Source organism: Pygocentrus nattereri, chromosome 6, assembly GCF_015220715.1.
Source record: "Pygocentrus nattereri isolate fPygNat1 chromosome 6, fPygNat1.pri, whole genome shotgun sequence".
In the NCBI taxonomy this organism is placed as follows: domain Eukaryota; kingdom Metazoa; phylum Chordata; class Actinopteri; order Characiformes; family Serrasalmidae; genus Pygocentrus; species Pygocentrus nattereri.
This window is the reverse complement of record NC_051216.1, coordinates 27,878,401-27,898,400: the sequence shown is the minus strand read 5'-3', so window position 1 is coordinate 27,898,400 and position 20,000 is coordinate 27,878,401. Positions and strand designations below refer to the sequence as shown.

Below are 20,000 nucleotides of genomic sequence, written 5' to 3'. Positions count from 1 at the left end.
TCTTTCTTGCCCGATTATTATGTGTATATGATGTGATAATTATGCCCACTCGTGCATATTTGCGGTGGGACAGGGGAAGGGACGGGTCATCTCAACTTTTTTTTTTATTTAAATAAAATTAAAAAAAAAAACCCACACACAACAACAAAAAAGTACATAGTTGTTTTCCACAAGGGCAGTCATCATTATACAGCTGCCAATTACACATTAAAATGATTTAAACTCAAAATATATTGTTGTTTAGCTTGATGATAGCCAGCAATTACAAAAAGAATGAAACAATAACCTGCTCTAGAATTGTATAACACTTATTTACTGTAGTATGATTGCTTGTGGACTTATGCCATAACCATTATGTTGGTGCCCCCCCTCGTTAGACCAAATGTGCACCCCTTTTTATGCATATATGGTTTAGTAATTATTATGCCTATAATGACTGCAGACTAAATTCTGTATCTTTAATTTCTTATTATCCATGTTATGCATAATCTCACTGATTTAGTCTTTTCAAGTATAATCACAACTGTGTTTGCTGGATGATCAAAGTGTTCTGGCATTTTGGCATAGACTTCTTTATGCTTGATTAATTATTCTTAAAAAATAAATAAATAAAAAACAACTCCACAAACACCACACTCAGAGTTAAAGGAGAATACTCAGCCTCTAGCAACATTCTGTGTGCAAATGACTCTTTTGGAATCCATTCATTGCTTCACTTTAATATTCTGACTCATCACTTGTCTGTCAAATTTCAGTACACATGCAATACAACAGAGTATTTTTGTCAAAAAAGCTCTTATTGGTCATCTTTTACAGTTGTTTGCATTTTCATTAACCAACGCCACAAGAACAATTTATGCTCTTGGTTGTATATATTTTGTATTTATAGGTCAAATCTAAATTGATTTGTCATTGTGTTTCATCAACAACAAGGATTTTTAATGTGACTGGTTATTAAAAAAAACCTGGAAAACTTGTGTTTACACAGGCATCACATATACATATGTGTATACACAGTATGTGAGAGCTTTGGTTTTGAGCATGTTAGAGGGCTGCAGACAGAATGAGAATTAGAAAGAGTAAAGATGAATTATATGAAGTAAGGAAAAAGAAGAGTGCTGCTGGCACGGCTTATCTAAATACACCAACAAAAGTAAACCACTATGCCAATGATAACGGAGGGAAAAAGCAAACCTGTTACATTACTTCTTACTAGTGACTCACCGATGAGATTGATGATATGTGGTAATATCACTACACACACAGAGAATACGTCAGAGAATCATTAGGGAATGCTAATGCAGCATTAAAATTTACCTAAAGCAATGGCCTGATTTAAATATGCTCAAAATATGTGGTCTTTATAATAAATCTACTTGCCATTTGCAAAATGTGCATTTGTTGAAGTGCCTGAGCTGGTACATGAGGCAGACATATTTAGCAATGTAAAGTTTACCTCCAAAACTGATAGCGGTGATGAAATAATCAGCAACAGTCAAATGGTGCTGAACTGCACTAGTATGTAAAGGAAGGTTCTTTAAAACCAGTCATGGGGGGATGACCTGATTCAAAGCCTGAGCTGGACTCTATGGGACCAGAATCGAATAACTCTGATGTATGGGTACATGGGTGGTACCACTCTTCCACAAGTGGTGGGATTAAATTAACTGATTCCTTTCCCAAAAAAGAAAAAACACAACCACACACACACACACAGCTTGTGCTAGTTGAACAGCAGCTGACCTGACAGACTGACTGACTGACAAGTAACTTGTAGTGACAGTGTCAAACTATGACCACATCACTAACAGAGTTACATCACTCTTCTCACTGAACATGATGTATTGCACTGGTTTTGGTTTTTGGGCACTATCCCATCCCAAAGCTGAAAAAGAACTGAATTAGTTCTGCCACTGAGTTTAAATGTTTGTCTGATAATGATCTTTTCCCCTCAAAATAAAGAGGCACAGCTAAATTAACAAATGATGAAGCATCACCCCAAAACTTTGAAAAGTGGGGAGTCAAATGCCTGCTCACTTCTGGTGTTCAGAGGCCAAAGACTAGTAGTACATGCAGGATATATGTATATTATAATTTGAGGCACTGTGGTCATTAAATTAAAATTTATGACTGATCAACATGTTCAGTTGGATTACACTGTAAATGGAGGATTTCAGACTATACTGTAAATAGTGTTTTGTAGCTGTTTCTGTTGATCTCTTACTTTGCCTTTACAGAGTGAATCAAGACATCCAACTCTTTCTCCTGGATTTACATTCAAACCAACATGCAAAGGCATGCCGCAGGACAACTCGCACTGAAAGATCAGTGATTAATATGGCCCATTAACTGCCATAGCCAGAGGGTAAGTGGGAGAAAGCTAGATAGATATCGAAAGAGAAAAGAAAAAAAAAAGGCTTACATTTAGAATCCTTATTCGTTATATGCGTTAACACAATGCAATGTTCATTACACTCACTCCTCTCTTGGAATGAATAATAACCAGTAGTGTAGCACAATCACAAATAAGCCAGTGTATTCAGCTTACCTTCCCCATCTTGTCTCTATCCCAGGGTGAGCACCATTACAGTCCTACTTATTCTGTCTCTTATACAATACCAGTTACTGTATGAACATAGTCATTTACACAGCTGCTCCCAATCTTGAACCTGACTCTCAGCTGTTTGAAAAGCAAGCTACTCATGAGAACTGGGCAGAGAGAGAGAGAGAGAGAGAGAGAGAGAGAGAGAGAGAGAGAGAGAGAGAGAGAGAGAGAGAGAGAGAGAGATGATCCTACACAGATTTTAAACAGGATTCTAAATTACTTAATGCTAATTCCAGGAGCACAGCCAAGTGTGCTGTCCAGATGTACATTACAGCCCAAAGTTGCAGAGCCACCCAAACACTGCTTAACTCCCTCCACATACAAGCTAGGACACTCACACAAAACTGTGTTACTGTACTTCACAAGAGTCTACAGAGACTCTCTTGCTCTCCCAGTGCCATGTGATGCTGGTGCATTTCTCCCCAGAGACAGAAAGAAGGAAGAGGGATTTGACCACAGCCATGCACACCAGATGATCCGAATACCACACACACACACACATACACGCTCATCGTCTCTGTGGTGTAAACAAAATCATGATGTCGCTAAGCAACCCCCTCTTTTGGTAAAATATTTTACACTGTAATGGAACAGGCGGGTAGGGGGGTGGGAGGTTGAAGGAGGACACAGGAAGGAGAAATGCAAAAAATGCAATTTCCCTCTTCATACTGAAGGGGGCAGTCTCACTCCATTAAGACCACAATTCTGAACTCTTGTGCTTTTCTATGTACAACCACATTTAGGACCAGTATTAGTTCTGCCATTCTGCTACAGAGCATAGCACAAAATCTCATTACACCATATACACAATTTTCTGCCTCAGCTTTCAAACATCCTTAGAAATCCAAGAAATGAGACCGTAATCAAGTAGTACACTCCACAATGCATCAGTCTGGTATCAATGCACACTGGTGATTTCAGCTCGGTGCCTACAGGAGTGTCACACTCTAGCTCAGAGTGTGCATAAGAAGGCTGCAGTGTGCTGAATATTTCCAGGCTCCACTGTCTTTGGAGACAAACTATATAGATTCAAATGAAGCAGCTAAATGAGCCCACATGCATAATGAAGAGAATGAATAATTGATTACACTGAAGTGGAATCACTGATATCTCCAGTGCTCATACGCAGAGATTCAGCAGGAAAGTCTGGTATCATCAGAGCCGTAATCTCTCAGATTTAGACAAATGTACAAACCAGATACATCCATAGGAATACACACATAACAGAAGCATAATAATACAATCCACCATATTGTAACGATCAATACATGCCTCTCAATTCAATATCTTCAGGCAATTTTTCAACAGAATGGACCACATTTCTTAACTGATTATATTGCATTAAGTATTATAAAAATGAAACAAGCAAGCCCACAATGACAGTTGTTGCTCCCTCCCAAATGTCCTTTCTAATGTACCAAGTTGGCATCCTTCTCATCAGTAAATATAAGCTGGAGTCTCACTCATTTTTATAAAATAGTGTACTTTTATAATGTTGAATGCTCTTATAAAATGAAAAGGGAAGCATTAACATTAATAGCAACACAGTGTATTAAATCTAATTATAACTTGTCAACCGTTGCAGCCCTAACTCAAAAGCCTGTGGAGCTCACTTAAAAATTAAAAAAGCAATATATTGTAAAGACTGGTTTTTAGGCAAATCAATCTGCTGTATCAATATTTCTGAAACCACATTTACATCAGGACAGGTATAAATGATATTGCACTCAAATATGAGACATGTTTACAAGGTTACGTGCCAAACAGCTCAAATACGTTAATAGTGAGGGGTAGCTGCTCCAAACTGACATTTGGGTAGTTTTTGTATATGCGGTGTGCTGTTCCGTTTTGTGAAGCATGCATTATGATACACATATACTGTAAAGTTGCTGTCAATACCTAGCTCTAATGAGCAGATCAGATGTTTCGACTGGCTTAACTATGACCTTTCACCCTCTCTGAGCCTCGCTCTTGGAAAGGTCACTAGGTCACCTCATCATCAATCTTGTGCGAACCATCTAAGGTGCATCAACATCAGAACAGCAACTAAAAGAAAACTATGTAAATGCTTCTCAGTGATTTAGCATTGAACAGTCCTCTGAAGGAGAAGGCACCTATACACCCACCTCATATGGCACACTTGAGCACACCTCCTGTGGCCATACATGACATTGACAGAGCTTCCCATGTGTACATTAATGAAGGATATGTACTAAGTCACTGGCTTCTCATTAGGGCAATGCATTCTACATATGCAGAGGCATTGTTTATCCAATGACAGAATTTACAACATTCATGAAAATGAGTGAGCACACCATGCAATCTCACTCATGCACAAAAGCAGCCATGTGACCGCCACCAAGAGGAGGTTTCACTTGGTCATAGTCCAGCAGATAACAAGAAAAAAAAACAAATAAAATCTCTGAAAGGCAGGCGTGCATTTGTCAGTGACCCTGGACAGGCTGCTAACGTGTTGAGGTTGATGAGAGAAGGGAAGAGTAAATAGCAGAATGAATGGACATTTTCACGCATGTTAGCAGCTGAAACGCTGGTGCTGATTTTACCCACGCATTTCACAGCACACACAAGCCCCACGCTTTATATACTGTATGTTCAGAGCGGAATTAAGTGCACTGCACAACTGCCTTGCACTGGCAGCCGCGCACCCATACATGGCACACGCACGCTCTGTCGTTCCCTCTGCCTCTCTCACTCACTGACTCCCCTTCTATCTCGCATGCTCACTTCTTCGGAATGTGGACAATAAGCTTTTAACACAAACCACATCTTTCACCTGCAAAAAATAACATTTCCAGCTAATAATTCAACGCAAGAAAAAAGAACAAGCCATACCAGAGATGTCGTCCTTGAATGGTGTGTGTGTGAGAGAGAGAGAGAGAGAGAGAGAGAGAGAGAGAGAGAGAGAGAGAGGGGAGAGAAAGAGCGAGCGGTGCGAGCGAGAGCGCGAGAGCACGAGTGACGGAGAAAAACGTATGTCTGCGTACGCCTCCGCTCCACACCGCCAAATCAATTTCACACTCTCTCACCTCCCAGTCGCCATGATGTCATTCATTCATCCGTTTGCCGTTGCCATGGGAACCCAGAGCAGCGTGGTTCGGGTCAGCCGCCCCGTGGCAGTGTGAGTGAAACCCTTCTGCTAGCTCTGTTCCACCCCTCACCTCCAGCATGCACACACATACCCTCTCCTCTCCCCTTCCTTCACTGGATGGTGTGAACGTGTGTAACACAGCCACCTTCAAAAACAAATGAAGACATTTTAAAAACTGCAGCCTGGCACAATTAGTAAGATACAAGTGTTCTCTCACCTTTAACAGAGAGCCAAACCCCCCGACGTGTGCAGAGGGAGTGTTACACTTTCTCATCTGCTCACCAGCGGCATTCCTCCCTCCCTCCCACACACACACACACACACACACACACACACACACACATTGTATCCCTAAAGCTATGTTTGCCTGCTGCTTGCACTCATCCATCCTTATGTCATTCCAACCCCCTTCTCTTTTTCTCCATGCTTCCCATAAGCTTTATGTGTTCAAAATATATTAATATTAATATACACTAAAATAAGTGGCAGAAGAGCACTTGAAGCAACGTCACTAAAGAAGCTTTTAGTCGATGATTGTTTGTAAAATCAATTGGATAAGTTGTGCAAGTATAAAGAACCTTTTAAAATCCTTATAATGTAAATTAGAATGGATGGGATGTATGAAAAATATATAATTGATATAGAACAGGGAAGCACTGAAATTTCATCCATTGAAAATCTCTGGTGGAAGATGGCCAAAAAAACAAGTTTTAATCACAACAGACTAAATGTGCCCACAATAAAAAATAAATAAATAAACAACAAAAACACAGCACTAAAGTTCAAAGTATACAAAAAAAAAAAAAAAACTGAACTCCTTGCCAAAGATGATTAATGTTCTCTGTTGAGGACATTGGATCCTGGAGACATACTGCATCATGCCTTAACCAACACACAAACTCATACATCTCACTTTCTTTAAACCATCCACTGAAAGGATCTTCAGAGAACCACAAGTACTTCATCTACAGCAGGGATCTTCAATTCCAGCCCTAGAGGTAAAGCCACGTTTGATTGATTAGCTGCTGATACACGCCTGATTTCAAATCATTTGTTAATTGCCGAGATTAGCTGACGTGTTTGAGCAGGCAAATCAGCAAAATGTTCTGGACAGTGACCCTCCAGGCCTGGAGCTGAAGAGCCTCGTTCTATGGTATAGTAAAGAGCACTTTTGACAGATTTAATTATAAGCACCTAGTGAGAACATAACATTTGATTTCGCCACATGTGCCCACTGCTTTGGCTCAGTGTGAACGTGTAAAAGTGTCTAACCCCAGTTCAACCTTGTTCACCAGCCTTTAACCATATGCTCCAAAATCAAACACACACACAGTCACTCACAAATACATCCCCCTTGAGCAATGTCTGGGTGCACAGGTTCAGACCCCCTCTTACCCCCTCCATTTCTCTGGTCTTCTGTAATGAATAGTTAATGGGAATAGTCTGTCTCATTACCATGCTCTCTCTGATAATCTCCACACTGACCTTGGAAGGTTCTGACATCTTCATACAGAGCAAAACCCCCAAGTATTTAAATACTCACCTGCCCCCACCACCTTCCTCTTCTCTGTCACTGCTTTTAACTACCTAGCCCCTTCCCCCATTCTTCTTGAGCTAGGTCAGTCATTACACATACACCTCCTCCTCCTTTCAGTCTGTATAGAGGACGATCTCACCATCATCCACCATCCATGTCAATAACAACAAACTGTGGTTCATGCAGACACTGTGTCGCCATTTAGTGCCATTTTGCTGATAGGAACCCCTGATGTCTAGCTGTGTTTATATGCCATGAGGGTTCTAGGCTAGGTTGCTGCATCATTACACCATCTGCTCTTATATCCAGAGAATGTTATTGCACTACCTATGTTTGGAGAATGTGTGCTCTGCCCGCAACCATACTGCAAAGTTGGAGAAAGATTATAAAAGAAAATCCCATTTAACCTTATAAGAAATTTAAGAGCATAATTCATTTTGTATCAACATAACTAAACAGTGTCATTTATTTCAAATGACTTATTTTGTATTCAAAGGACAGGTCACACATAGTATGATTACATGAAAACTACCTCTGATCTGTCCTAACATTCAAATAGTGACAAATTCAATGTAGTCCTTACCAAACTGCCTAGCTTTGATTCGCTACAATATAGTCATGCTTGGTAACAAAGTGTATCAATTTAAACTAAAATTCAACATTATGTAGAGACTTTAAACAAATATTGTAACACCACTGCCCTTCTGTAGTCAGCACCTTGACCATATTAGGAAATCGCTAAATACGCTAAGCTACAATCATGTAGTAAACAAAGGTGATTACTGCATATATGTTTTTCATACAAATATCTCTCAGTTTTCTGAATTACGAGGTTGTTAAAGAGATGATATATGAAAATTGCTATATGCAAGCAAACACTGGTGAGCACTGAACTGACATTACATGACTGGCAACTTTACCAAAATATGCCACGAAAACCAACAAGCTTTGTTCAGCGTGACAGTTACATGGCTTTGGCAGTTTGAGGCTATAGTTTGAGTTTGAGTAGGTGATGTTGGCGTATAATGATGAGGAAGTTTAATAGTAGACTTCCTTTAATGCAACAGCATGTCAATGCACAAGAGTCTTAGCTCACTTGAAGCATTTATGTAGCATTGTTTACATTTCTGACAGCTAATGATTTGAATTGTATTGGATTTTTTTGTTAACCACAGTAAAACGTATTCATTTTACCTTATATAGAAAACAGTTTTCCTAATATGGGCATGATGAACTCTATGGACTTTAGAACTCTATGGTCCGATACAAATAATATACATATTCTGACCACAACTGAGTGAGCTACAATTTCTAACTTGGATCAATGTTTCTGTAATACATTTGCGAGGCACAAGCTAGGGAACCTCCTCCCTTCACTGTTCTTCATTGCAATGTAAAAATAAAAAAATAAAAAACACCATTTTTTCCCACCTCACTGCAATTGTTAGTGCTGTCTCTGGAGGACATTGTCTGGCTGCTCCTCCAGGCCTCATCATTTGTCATCAGTTTTTAATCAGCCTGTTTACACAATGACATCTTATATGGAATCGATTGCTTCAGAGAGCTCTCAGTTAACACTTTAATCAGGGAAAGGTGTAGTACACTGCTGTTGTCAAGTCAAAAACCTGTCTATAGAAAAGAGGGCTGTAAATTGCAAGGGCAGTAAATAATAGTAGTGAGTACAAAGACAGCAGAGTGAACAACAGAGGGGGGGGTACATGTATGCTTTCTGGGATATGCTAGACAGAAGACTTTAGAGCTTAGAGTGCATCATCAAAGATGTCCTGAGGTGAATAACAAAGAGAACAACAACAAAAGAAATAAATCTGCTGCCACTAGGACTTGAAAGATTTCTCTAAGGTCATAAGTTAAAACAAGCCCTTTGGGAAGGCAAGACAAAGCACAGAAAGAATGAATCCACTACACATGCACCCTGTACCTGAATCACTGAGGAGGCATTTAAAAAAAGATATTCCTCTACAAATCTGCTACGCATAAAAGTGTGCACTACTTCTCTCACACATTCCCTCACAGCATGCCTTTTCTCACTGTCACTTTAAATGAAGAGAAGCTGGGGAGCTTGCCTCCATACCACAAGTTGCTCGTGACTGCAAAAAGAGAGAAGCGTGCTGATGGCGCAGCCTCAGGGTACACAGTGCACCTTCCAGTTCCTAATACATTCATAACTACAACATATCAAATTGTTACTGCACTCATTATTACAATGGACACTCTAACCTCTGCAATACACCTGAAGCTCACAATATTCTTTATTTGTAGCTCATAATACAGCCAGAATAAATTAGCTTGAACACATTTAATTCTCATTAGATCTCTCTGCTGACACTAGATTAAAAAAAGGAACCAAATGGAAGAAAACCTGTATGGTAACCGCTCTCCTCTGGTCCCTGTGATAGCCTCTTCTAGCCTGCAGTATATTGGAGTGTATGAGCTGCAACAAGCTATAGAGGGCTTAAAATAAATAAATAAAATGCTCCAAAATTGAGAAAGCAGTATATAGCCTCTAACATGTTAGCATCTCAGACAAAAAGTAGGTCATATGCTCCTCTCAACCAACATACAGCTCCCCTCAAAAAGACATCAAATAACAGAAAAAGTAGAGCAGAAGCTGGAACACAGCAAAGTGAATGATTTATGAACCTTCAACATGGCCTCCCAGATCTGCATGGAAATATGACCAGAGAGAGCCATGTATGACCAGAGAGCACAATGTTTGGAAACACCCTCCCGGTATTCCCAGCAGGACTTACAATATCAATACACACAAATACCACTAGGGTCAACAACAATATAAATAAGATGATATGGACCTGGAGCCTGTTACACAAAGCAAGTTCAACAGAGGCAGGGTTGATGACGAACTTTCCGTTTCACAATACCTTAAAAAAAAAAAAAAGAAAGGAACAGCAGCGAATTAGGTTTCACAGACAGTTAACAACTACTCTTAATTCAGCTTTAGATATGCAAGCTATGCTTAGTCCTTGTGCACATGCATATAGTAGCGTGATATTTATGATGAACAGCATCATGTGAAGCATAAGCAGAAATCATGACTTAGAAAAAGAAATCTACATAAATATGAAGAAAGTAAAGCATTAATAAAAAAAGCAGAAAAAGCAGCACTATTAGTGTTGGTGCTCATTGGAGTAATAGACATTACGTATATAAAGCAATTATGTACGATGATTTGCTTTCTCTGCTCAACAGCGATGTTCTTTGCATGATTTTATGCAAGTTTTAAGTGACCAAGTTAACCTACTACCTTGGGATTCATCGATATGGGATTTGAAGGCCCACATGCGAGATTTTTTTTCATACACATCTTCCAATGCAGATAGCATACATGAACATTTACAAAATGTAGAAATTTGGGACTACATTACAAATTGCATTACAGAGAAATGTAACACCTTAAAAGCAGATATGGCAGCACAAAAGCCCAGCATCAGCAAAATATTGTGCAATGTCCATCAAATCTAAACTAGCATGTTTTTGTGGAAAACTAAAACATACTTGTAATGTCTTATGCAACTACTTAATAAGACTTCATTTCTTTTTAACTTTGTCTTAAATGTCCTTTTTCTTTCACTAACTGTTCAGAGCTTACATAGGAATGACAGTAAGTGAACTGCTGCCCTCTTCAGGCCAAGTCATTTACTCACTCCACTTTATTACTGTTAATGAAGACTCTAATGGAAATATCTGCTTTTTTTTTTTGAGGATATAATTGTTAATGCTGAATAACAGCTTCAACGCTAATGCAACTGTTCACCTCAAATGACGCAGAAATGAAGCAAAAACCCAAATACACACCAGTTCCCACAAACCTCCATAGCACTGGTTTACGACAATCTCTCTCATGACATACTAAAGCCATCAATCAGATGTCTGGCAAGCCCAGTCCAGTGAGGATTACTTAACCATGATCAGCGACTCCCACTGGGACTGTAATGACGGGATGAATCAGTTAAGCAGATTGACTGGACAGCCTTTGGTTAGTTATTAACGTGCTAATATCACGCTTTCTCATGCCAGCCTGGATAAAGCCATGCCAATGGTTCACAGTCATCTCACTGTGGGACAGCGCTCTAATCAGATCTGAACACACTCCACATTCTGGCCCAAAATCAACCACTCTCGCTATATAGCACCCTCTTAAGGGCTCTGGCTAATGCTAGTTTGGACAGCGTCAATCATTTCATCACATGCATCTTTGCGTGTCTGGTGGTCGTTTATGCTTTAATATCTTAGTGATGCATCAGTATCTTTTCAGATTGAATATAAGTATATGTTTAAGTACTTGCCAGTCCCAATACCATTATGAGTAACCTTACAATTAAGCAGTTAGTGTAAAAGAGTGCAATGTACCTTAACAGTTAAATCGTTAAAATCTGGATGATTTTAAATGAAGTGTATTAGCTAACTATAAGCTACCTTGGACACGTAGCGTGGCAATGAAGAAGAGCAGGTTTTGCTGCACATCAGAAAAGCACTTATGTACAACTGTAAGTACAGTACATTTCATATTTTTGATCCAATGCTCCTTGTCTGTCTCTTTCAGGATTTCTTGACTCCCACTTCACATTGGAATAGCCTTGTGTTGACTTTTGCCTCTATTTTACAAGCTTACGTGTCTCCACCCATATTTGGGAAGTGGATGTAATTGTGCTTAGGTGTGTAAAAATGGGCCAAACTTGCACACAGCATGCCTGGCAGGAATATTCCAGGGCAGGATGATTAAAGTAACCAATTGTATACTGCCAGCTTGAGCTATTTGTGCATTAGTATAGGGGTGTACACTAGTCTTACATCATATGGTATCTGGTGATTCTGGACGTTGGTATTGGTGCATTTTCCTGAGTACAAGTAAATGTGCACAATATTGGGCTGGGACCAAACACCAGTGTCGATATTGAAGAATCACTAAATTCTTATAGTGACATCCCATGAGGATGCATTGATCTCTGGCCTGCATTTAACATGCCTTGATTTTTCCTTTTGTCTTTTATTTTTGGCTGGTCATAAAACAGCACTGAACAGCGTCAACATACAGCTGTCTAACATCACAATAAAATACATTTATCTTCCCTCATCTCAAAGCAAGCTTACGTCTGCATAAGGAATAATTTATGAAACATCAAAGCTCAGATAAATCAAACATTTGCGGCACAAACTGCTAAAGGTCGCTGTATGCATATGCATTAAAAACAGTAGTAGCCTACAGTCACAATTTCAGCTGCTACACACTCATCCATTTCCAACCCAGTTAACTGCTACTTTGAGATTATACTGTACTGCATTGTAAACTGTCCCATCTATTGTCTATAGCACACTGTTCTTTCTATTTTTATTTTCTTGTTGTTACTTGCATTAATTGGGTTGTTTTACATTTTTGACTCCATTTAATTTTTACTCTGTGTGGAACTGGGCAGACTGAACAAATAAGAATTTCCACGCTTTGTACCACAAATAAAAAGATTCTGCAAGCACAATGCAGACCTGAAGCCAAATGTTCTTGGAGGTGGTGTGAAGAATCCATTGCCTACATTTATAAACAGGCTGGGATGAAATCCTCCCATCAGAGAAAAATCAGTGAACAATCCTTAAAAAAAAAAAACCAAAAAAAAAAAAACTACAATTAACCGGAATGAAGAAACGACACTAGAATACAGCAACAGAGGCTGTAGCTATGATATTTAAAGGGAAGAATTCAAAGAGGTGGAGATGGACTCTCCTCTCCTAGCAACAACTGCATCCTTCAGTACTTTGCTCATGAGAGAGAGCATGGGGATAATGTCGAGAGGCAGTACTTGACAGACACCAGTCATGCTCCAGTTCCCACAGAGACCACAGGCAGGGCTATGCTAATGCAGGACTGCCAGAGTGCTGTACAGTATGTCAGTCACACAATCTACCTAATCAGTATGAGAGAGAGAGAGACAGACACATGTATGTGTAGGTTATTTATTTATTTTAACAACAGCAATACTACAATTTTGGAAAGTTCAATGTTTCACGCATACTAGTGATTTATCTTTATGTGATCGTTTTCACTGACTAACGAACAGTTTTGCTGACTTTTAACAGTTGATTTTTCCATATCAAACTCTATAACCTATGCCTTGACAATACAAATAAAGCTTTACTGTTAAACAAAACATGGTCTAAAGCACCATAAATTGAAATTGATTGAGAGGTAAAGAGAGCAAGCATATGTGAGAGAAACAGTGAGTGAAGACAGACGGAAGAAGAGAGACACAAGGGAAAGAAAAAAATAAAAGAGAAAACAAGACAGAGTGATTGAGAGGAAGCAACAGGAAAGAAAATGGAGAACAGAGACAGAAAACAGGAGAGAAACAGAGGAGAGAAAGAGATAGACCATGAGAATGATCAAGAGATAAAGAAAGAGAGAAAGAAAGAGTGTGAGTGAGAGGAATACAGGAATAGACAAAATGCACGATTATGTCTGCCTCGTAAGTGCCAGTCATATCTGCCTCTTCCTACTCACCATCTGTACTCGCATGAAACACTGCTTAGCATGTGTGGAGACGAACAGACGAGGACAAAACATAGCACAGAATAAACATGCATTAACCGACAGCACAGACACCCAGAAGCCCCTTATCTCTCCTTAAACCACACACACACAAGCACACACAAGCACACACCCCGTGCATGCTTTACGAGAGCAACGGTTTTCCCCTCCATTTCAGTTTCTTTCTGATTATGAATTCTGTCTGCTGCTCATTTCATCAAACACTTTCACCCACATTCTCTCCCTCTAACCCTCTCTCTCTGTCTCTCTCTCTGTCTGTCTCTCTCTCTCATTTAATCATCTATTCCATTGCATTGCTCAGGAAAACTGCTGAGGACCTGAGTGTGCACCGTGTGATTATCTGACTAAATGGACTGAAACGAACTGATTTCTTTTAATCCCAGCTTGAAATCAGTGAACTCTTCCAGAAAGAAAAAAAAAATCTGACTACGCTATAATCTTTTATCTCTGTGTTTCTGAAATGTAGCCTTGGCTCCCTGCCTGGATCAAAACCCACCTCTTTCAGCAGAATGTTTCAGTAAACATGTTCCACCAGGCAGGCGCCATGCGTATATTAGCTGATCCACAGCAGGGTGAGGCTTTCATGATCACCAGTTATCGAAGCCCACCAATTAGCCTGATGCTCACTACTGACTGATGAGATTTAGAGAAAGCTAATGGGAGTGTGCAGTCAGTGCAGCATGAAGATAGTGTTAATGAAATGTGTACAGTCATGAGAAATTATTGATACTGATATCTAAAAACGACAGGGAAAGAAAGAGGGGGTAGAGAGTGTAGAGAGAGAGAGAGAGACAGACAGAGAATGCGAGAGAATGCGAGAGAGAGAGAGAGAGAGAGAGAGAGAGAGAGAGAGCATGCGAGAGAGAGAGAGTCAGAGAGAAAGAGCATGCGAGAGTGAGAGAGAGAGAGAGAGAAAGAAAATGCAAGAGACAGAAAGAGCATGCGAGAGAGAGAGAGAGAGAGAGAGAGAGAGAAAGAAAATGCAAGAGACAGAAAGAGCATGCGAGAGAGAGAGAGAGAATGCGAGAGAGAGAATGCGAGAGAGAGAGGATCAGGTTTATGGCATATTGTGGGGACCTTACTTACAAGCTAGTCCCCACAAGAAAGAAAGGTCCCTACAACATGTGTATGAACAGGTTGGGTCCCAACAATGCAGCATAAACTTGGTTCACATACACACACAGCAGTAGCTTTGGTTAAGGTTTGTTTTCCATGAAATGAATGAAAGTCTATGTATTGGCCCCACAGTTCACAGTACCAAGATTTTGTGTGTGTGTGTGTGTGTGTGTGTGTGTGTGTGTGTGTGTGTGTGTGTGTGTGTGTGTGTGTGTGTGTGTACATCCCAGCTCATTGGTCAGCCTGACCTCTATGACATCTGAAATCTGTGCCATCCTATTTGGTGCACCTGCTCATAGTCGCATTCCATTATAAAACCTCAGAAACCAGCCAGCTGCTCCTGATCCTCACCCACACCCACAGAGGCCCAACAAATCAATGCATATTACTCTTTATATAACGCTTCACATTTCATAACACTACAAACATTGTGCTTAGTCTAGGATATGTGTAGTTCCCTAGAACATTTTGGAGTCTAAATCTAAAACCTACTAAATCTAAAATTCTTTCTAGGAATTCTTTCCAAAGAACAAAAGACAAAATGAAACTGCTCTGAATACCACCCACAACCTGTAACCAAATATAACAATGAATAAAATGCTGTCCAAGCACATTTCTTTCAAATTTGTCATTGTAACATCTTAGTACATTGCATGAAACCCACTCTAACATACCAATACTTCAGTCATCCCATTCCCCCTACATCGCAGGACAGGACAGGCCCAGACACTGACCCTTCCACAGTTAATTATAGCACAGTAAAGAGCAACACAGTGTGTAAGGCTACCTATCATATATCACCAACGGGTTCTGCAGACTTTGAGACAACCAGCAGTTATCCTCTCTGTTCTCACCCTCTCAGCCACCACTTCTGAAGATTATCTATGGGTTCCGCACCTCCACTAAACAGTTTCACAACGTCTGCAATTGTTGTATGGAAGGGAAACGTAGACAAACAGAGAATGCAGATGTCAGCGTTTACTCACAACATGGAGATCTTTCATATATATATGCTGTTAATATAGTGTCAACAAGCAATGCTGAGAGGAAATCACCAAATGTGCAGCAACTGCTGATATAACTCACCGTTCATGAGCCAGCACAGCAGACATAACAGATGTAAGAGAGAGCTGTGTGTTGAACTATGCAACAGGAACCCAATAGGAAATACAGTAAGCCAAGCTACTCTACTCATCAGCCCGAAAATAGCAAGCAGATCATCCAGAGCTAAAGGCTGAGGGTCTGTGAGTGCATCTGTGTGTGTGAGTGCCTGAGACTGGAAAGAGCCCAGCTAAACAAAAACAAAGGACAAAAGCCTTGAAAAGATTTGTTAATGCCTTAGTACGTAGAAGCATATCATTTGCAAGGAAGATTAGAGTTGTGTTATACATGTACTTGTGCGTTAACAAGGTCTTCTGGAAATTAGTTATTATCTCTTAAGTAATGAGTTAAATGTTAATTATAATCTTTGTCACAGGCATACTTGAAATGTGACATCTTAAGCAGGTAATATGAAAAGGTAATAATGATCTGAGCTCACACAGACCAAGCAGTAAATGGTCCCATTTCATAAACTGCAGACACTTTTTTTCCCAGTAGTTACAATACAATTTACAGTACAAGTTACAATACAATTTACAATGTTTTCTTAAATTATAGTATTTTATTGTATTATTTTAAGTATGTGTTATAAGTCTTAGAGCCAATGTCAATGTTTAACAGTTAATTAGCTGAAAATATAACATGCAAGCACTTAATAAGGATGAGGCAGTAGTTATATCATTGAATAATTACACCGATCAGGCATAACATTATGTCCTTGTTTCTATGCTCACTGTCCATTTTATCTACTCCACTTCCTATATAGGTGCGCTTTGTAGTTCTACAATGACAGACTGTAGTCCATCTGTTTCTCTGCATACTTTATTACTCTGCATACTCTTTTACTCTGTTCTTCAGTGGTCAGGAGCCCATGGACCCTCAGAGCAGGTACTATTTGGGTGATGGATCCTTCTCAGCACTGCAGTAACACTGACGTTGGAGGTGGTGTGTTGCTGCTATTAGGAGTTTTTAAACATCTCAGTATCACTACTGGACTGAGAATAGCCCACCAATGAAAAATATTAAGTCAACAGCGTCCTGTGACCACTAACAAAGGGCCAGAGGATGATTACCTCATACTGTACAGCAAGAGATGAGCTATTGTCTCTGGCTTTACACCTACAGGGTGGACTAACAATGCAGGTGTGTCTAATAGAGTGGACAGTGAGCGAACACAGTGTTTAAAAACTCTACTCCAAAATAGGGTTGCAGCGGTAACCGGTTCCACGGTATACCACGGTATTAAAATGCACGGTTATCATACCGTGGGCATTTGCTCATTACCGGTAAAACACAACCCAGCTCAGAAACTCACCCGCGCATGCGCAGCTCCGCTCCGTTTCAGTCACACAAGCACACAGCAGTGAGAATGGCAGAGAGTGCCACAGACTTAACAAATCTCCGTCCCCCTAAAAAAAAGGCTAAACTAAAGTCAGCAGTGTGGGACTACTTCGGTTACCCGCCAAATGCACGCGAGGATGGAATCCGATTTGTAATCAATGTGGCAGGAAAGTGGCAGCTAAAGGAGGGAATACCTCTAACCTGTTCTCCCATCTCCGAGAACACCACCCCGCTGTGCTCGTTTATAATTTCAGTCCGACCCTAAATGCGTGAAATTTCGACTATAGAACCCATCTTTGTATTCGTGCACAGCCCACGCGTTAAGCGCCCGCAAAAGTGCTGAGTCATCCGAACTATGAGCATGCAGGTGCTGGAAGTAACGTTATGCCCGTGGCTATGAAGCGCGTGCTGTGGTGGATGCGCGTGTCCATGTTCAGGTCCTCACAGACTAATTTGGATTTTTCCGGAGTCGGACTCAACGTGAAAGACGCCATTAATTTGCATGAGTTTATATTTAAAATCTGACGTGCCTCTATTGTGAGGATCATGTATAAAATAGATAGTCCCCTCTTTCTGCAGTCTCTGGTTATATTAACTTGGCAGTAAAACGGACGTTTACAACAGTAGTTGGTCAGACACGCACACAGGCTCATTAGGGTTGCAGCGGTAACCGGATCCACGGTATACCACGGTATTAAAATGCACGGTTACCATACCGTGAAAATCTCATACCGTTGCAACCCTACTCCAAAATGGACAATGAGCTCAGGAACAAGAAGGTGGTCATAATGTTATGCCAGATCTGTGCATGTATATGGTCTTGCAAATACAGTGGGGCAAAAAAGTATTTAGTCAAGTTCTAAGTTCTACTTAGAAAGTTGAGGGAGGTCTGTAATTTTCATCATAGCTGCACTTCAACTAAGAGACAAAATGAGAAAAAAAAAAAATCAGCAAATCACATTGTGGGATTTTTAAAGAATTTATTTGTAAATTATGGTAATATAAGTATTTGGTCAATAACAAAAGCTCAACTCAATACTTTGTAACATAACCTTTGTTGGCAATGACAGAGGTGAAACGTTTCCTGTAAGTCTTCACCAGGTTTGCACACACTGTAGCTGGTATTTTGGCCCATTCCTCCTGCAGATCTCCTCTAGAGCAGTGATGTTTTGGGGCTGTCGCTGGGCAACATGGACTTTCAACTCCCTCCACAAATTTTCTATGGGGTTGAGGTCTGGAGACTGGCTAGGCCACTCCAGGACCTTGAAATGCTTTTTACGGAGCCACTCCTTCGTTGCCCGAGCTGTGTGTTTGGGATCATTGTCATGCTGGAAGACCCAGCCATGTTCCATCTTCAATGCTCTCACTAATGGAAGGAAGTTTTGGCTTAAAATCTCACGATACATGGCCCCATTCATTCTTCCCTTAACACGGATCAGTCATCCTGTCCCCTTTGCAGAAAAACAGCTCCAAAGCCTGATGTTTCCACCCCCATGCTTCACAGTAGGTATGGTGTTCTTGGGATGCAACTCAGCATTCTTCTCCCTCCAAACACGACAAGTTCAGTTTTTACCAAAAAGTTCTATTTTGATTTCATCTGACCACATGATATTCTCCCAATCCTCTTCTGGATCATCCATATGCTCTCTGACAAACTTCAGATGGGCCTGGACATGTACCGGTTTAAGCAGGGGGACACGCCTGGCACTGCAGGATTTGAGTCCCTCTCAGTGTAGTGTGTTACTGATGGTAGCCTTTGTTAGTTCCAGCTCTCTGCAGGTCATTCATCAGGTCCCTCCGTGCACTTCTGGGATTTTTGTTCACCGTTCTCATGATCATGTTGACCCCACAGGATGAGATCTTGCGTGGGGCCCCAGATCGAGGGAGATTATCAATGGTCTTGTATTTTCTTACAATTGCTCCCACAGTTGATTTATTCACACCAACCTGCTTGCCTATTGTAGATTTACTCTTCCCAGCCTGGTGCAGGTATACAATTTTCTTCCTGGTGTCCTAAGACAGCTCTTTGGTCTTGGCCATGGTTGAGTTTGGAGACTGACTGTTTGAGGCTGTGGACAGGTGTCTTTTATACAGATGAGGTCAAACAGGTGCCATTAATACAGGTAATGAGTGGAGGACAGAAGAGCTTCTTAAAGAAGAAGTTACAGGTCTGTGAGAGCCAGAAATCTTGCTCGTTTGTGGGCGACCAAATACTTATCATTCGCACATTTGTAAGTAAACTCCTCTTTTAATCATCACATGGATGTTTGGTCATTGTGAAATTTAAGGGTAATAACATTTACAGGCAATGTTAGAGGCATATAGCATGCAATTAATAATGTCCTAGTAAACAGAAACCTATCATTTGTAAACAAGCTTAGAAATGTGCTAATATTTTAGTATTTGTTAAGAAGCAGGCCTTAAAATTAAGTGCAACCACATATTTCATGAATGCTTAGAATATTGACTTTTCTTTCTTGAAATGTTTGTGAACTGCATTTTCCAGTAGTACCATCTACTGTGTGTGGGGAGTAAGGTTGCAATATACTAAGAGCGTAATTTGCCCCCACATTCTTACAATGCAGTCCAAATCAAAATGTCTGTAAACATAAAG

General features: G+C 40.3%; 1 protein-coding gene across 3 annotated transcripts in view; it reads right to left on the bottom strand.

Moving 5' to 3' along the window:
- The window catches only part of myo16 (myosin XVI), a 226,034-nt gene that overhangs the window by 195,190 nt on the left and 10,844 nt on the right, over window positions 1-20,000 (bottom strand). Inside the window, exon 1 of one of the 3 annotated variants that reach the window (XM_017704691.2) lies at window positions 5,653-5,867. The exons of 1 other annotated variant lie outside the window; for it this stretch is intronic. In XM_017704691.2, the coding sequence (XP_017560180.1) occupies window positions 5,653-5,674 (22 nt within the window). In that variant the 5' untranslated portion in view covers window positions 5,675-5,867. Of the gene's footprint in view, window positions 1-5,458; window positions 5,574-5,652; window positions 5,868-20,000 lie in introns of those variants that run through there. One more of the 3 variants, XM_037539482.1, reaches the window with a different exon arrangement.